Raw genomic sequence first — 1,865 nt, 5'->3', positions numbered from 1 at the left:
ACGGATTCGTTTCTTCCTCATCATTCATCAACTAAACTAACATTAATTATTAGCAGGATTCACGAGTTTTGCAAATAAAAATAAAATAAAAACCCAACAACAACCAACTTGTTCTTACTCTCTAATCGCAAGCACAAGCCCTGTATAAAGGGCCCCATGGGGAAGGCTGGTTCATTGATGAACATGACCCCACACGAAATGCCGCGTGTTTACTTCGTCAAACTGGAAGAAAAACAAATCGGAATCAGAGATTCCTTGAACTTGCACAGAAATCTCCTCACTCGTTCTCTGAAGTCTAACCCATGCACTCCTATATTAATAGAAAAAACTGCATCCCAGACTTCCATCTTCAAAGCAGCAATAGCATTAATTCACTCCCTCCTCTGCTTCTTCAAAACCATCACTTTTGGTGTCTCCTGAACTGTAAAGAGCTCCTCATTCCCTACAATATATCATCATCTTTCCAACAATCAAGACCATGAAGGTATGAATTTGTGATCAGAACACAAGTATATTTTTAGCTTGTTCGAAAAAATATAAAGTAAATTACTTTCTTGTTATTGATTAATTATGCTAAATTATTGCAGCAAAAGATAGTGATCAAGGTGACGGTGAACGGACCGAAGTCCCGCTCCAAATCCTTGCAGATTGCAGTTGGGTTTTCAGGTAAACAAAACCTTCCATGCACACAAGTTTTAGAATTGCAATACCTAATAGAAACCATGAATTTGTGGGCAAATTCAGATGATCACTATGTTGACGGGCTTGTGTTTTTCTGTGATTCTGTAGGTGTTGAATCTGCTGGTTTAGGAGGGCAAGATAAGAGCCAGATAGAGGTGGTAGGCGATGGAGTTGATGCAGTAGAACTTACAAATTGTCTGAGAAAGAAAATAGGCTACGCAGAGATAGTAAGTGTAGCAGCTGTGGGAGAAAAGAAAGAAGAGAAGAAACCGGAGGCAGTAGTGCAGCCGGTTATTTGGTCCATGTATGGTGGAGGCGTGCCTCAGACCTATATCCATCCGATTCACACCCCCAACTATCATCAGGACCCTTCTTGCTCCATCATGTAATTAACAAACAGGATAGGCAGATGCAGAGAGAGAGAGCTTGAAGCAGAGTCAGTTTGTTTATTTGTAGAACATGCTGGACCGCTGCTGTTCCATGTCTGAAGGAAATTGGGATTCCATATATACCAAATAGCAATACAAGATCGGCTTCATGTCTTATTCCATGTGCATCAGCTTCTCATTTTACAGGAGTGATAAATTTTGATATTGGGTGAACAAAGAACATGGTGATTCAGTCCTTATTCAACAAAAGAATAATAATAAAATAAAAATTAAAATTGAGACACTGTACTATGAAATCCAATTGTGGCGCATCTTCTCCTTTTCTTTTTGTATCTATGAAAGATAGTCAAAGAGCAATCACATCAGGCTATCCATATCACAACGCATGTCACTGTGCCTTTCTAGCCGTCAACGCTCGAACTCTAATAGCTTTTCAAATTACGAGTATCTTTGTATTGTTTTGGTATTCTAATAACTTTTATAGTAGCAGTTTTATAAAAAATATTTTTGATGAAAAATAATTTTATATTTATATATGTTTGATTAAAATTTTAATTAAAATTGAGGTTGAACAAAAAGTATTTTAATGTATTTGATTAAAAATATTTTTCAAATTGAGGTTATAAAATAATTTTAAAAAATATATATTAATATTGATGGTTTTTAATGTAAATATTGTAAATTTAACTACTGCTATTACATAATGAAATAAACAATACTTTATATAAAATATTTTTTATTGTTTCATTAAACTATCTACAATTTCATCACATATGAAATACATCCGACAAGGAC

At 35.1% G+C, this 1,865-nt stretch overlaps 1 protein-coding gene across 1 annotated transcript; it reads left to right on the top strand.

Annotated features, from left to right (window-relative positions):
• The first annotated feature begins 324 nt into the window (after window positions 1-324).
• Window positions 325-1,231, top strand: LOC133682188 (heavy metal-associated isoprenylated plant protein 16-like). The gene is made up of 3 exons (XM_062105464.1): window positions 325-484; window positions 588-666; window positions 790-1,231. Exons 1-3 carry the CDS (start codon window positions 479-481, stop codon window positions 1,068-1,070), a joined length of 366 nt encoding a protein of 121 aa, XP_061961448.1. The 5' UTR covers window positions 325-478; the 3' UTR covers window positions 1,071-1,231.
• Window positions 1,232-1,865: the final 634 nt, after the last annotated feature.

Source organism: Populus nigra, chromosome 2 (genome assembly GCF_951802175.1).
Source record: "Populus nigra chromosome 2, ddPopNigr1.1, whole genome shotgun sequence".
Classification (NCBI taxonomy): domain Eukaryota; kingdom Viridiplantae; phylum Streptophyta; class Magnoliopsida; order Malpighiales; family Salicaceae; genus Populus; species Populus nigra.
This window is presented reverse-complemented; position numbering and strand designations above follow the sequence as displayed.

Coding starts and splice junctions, on each gene's coding strand:
- LOC133682188 (XM_062105464.1), top strand. Junction 667..789: donor GATTGCAGTTGGGTTTTCAG/GTAAACAAAACC, acceptor GTGATTCTGTAG/GTGTTGAATCTGCTGGTTTA.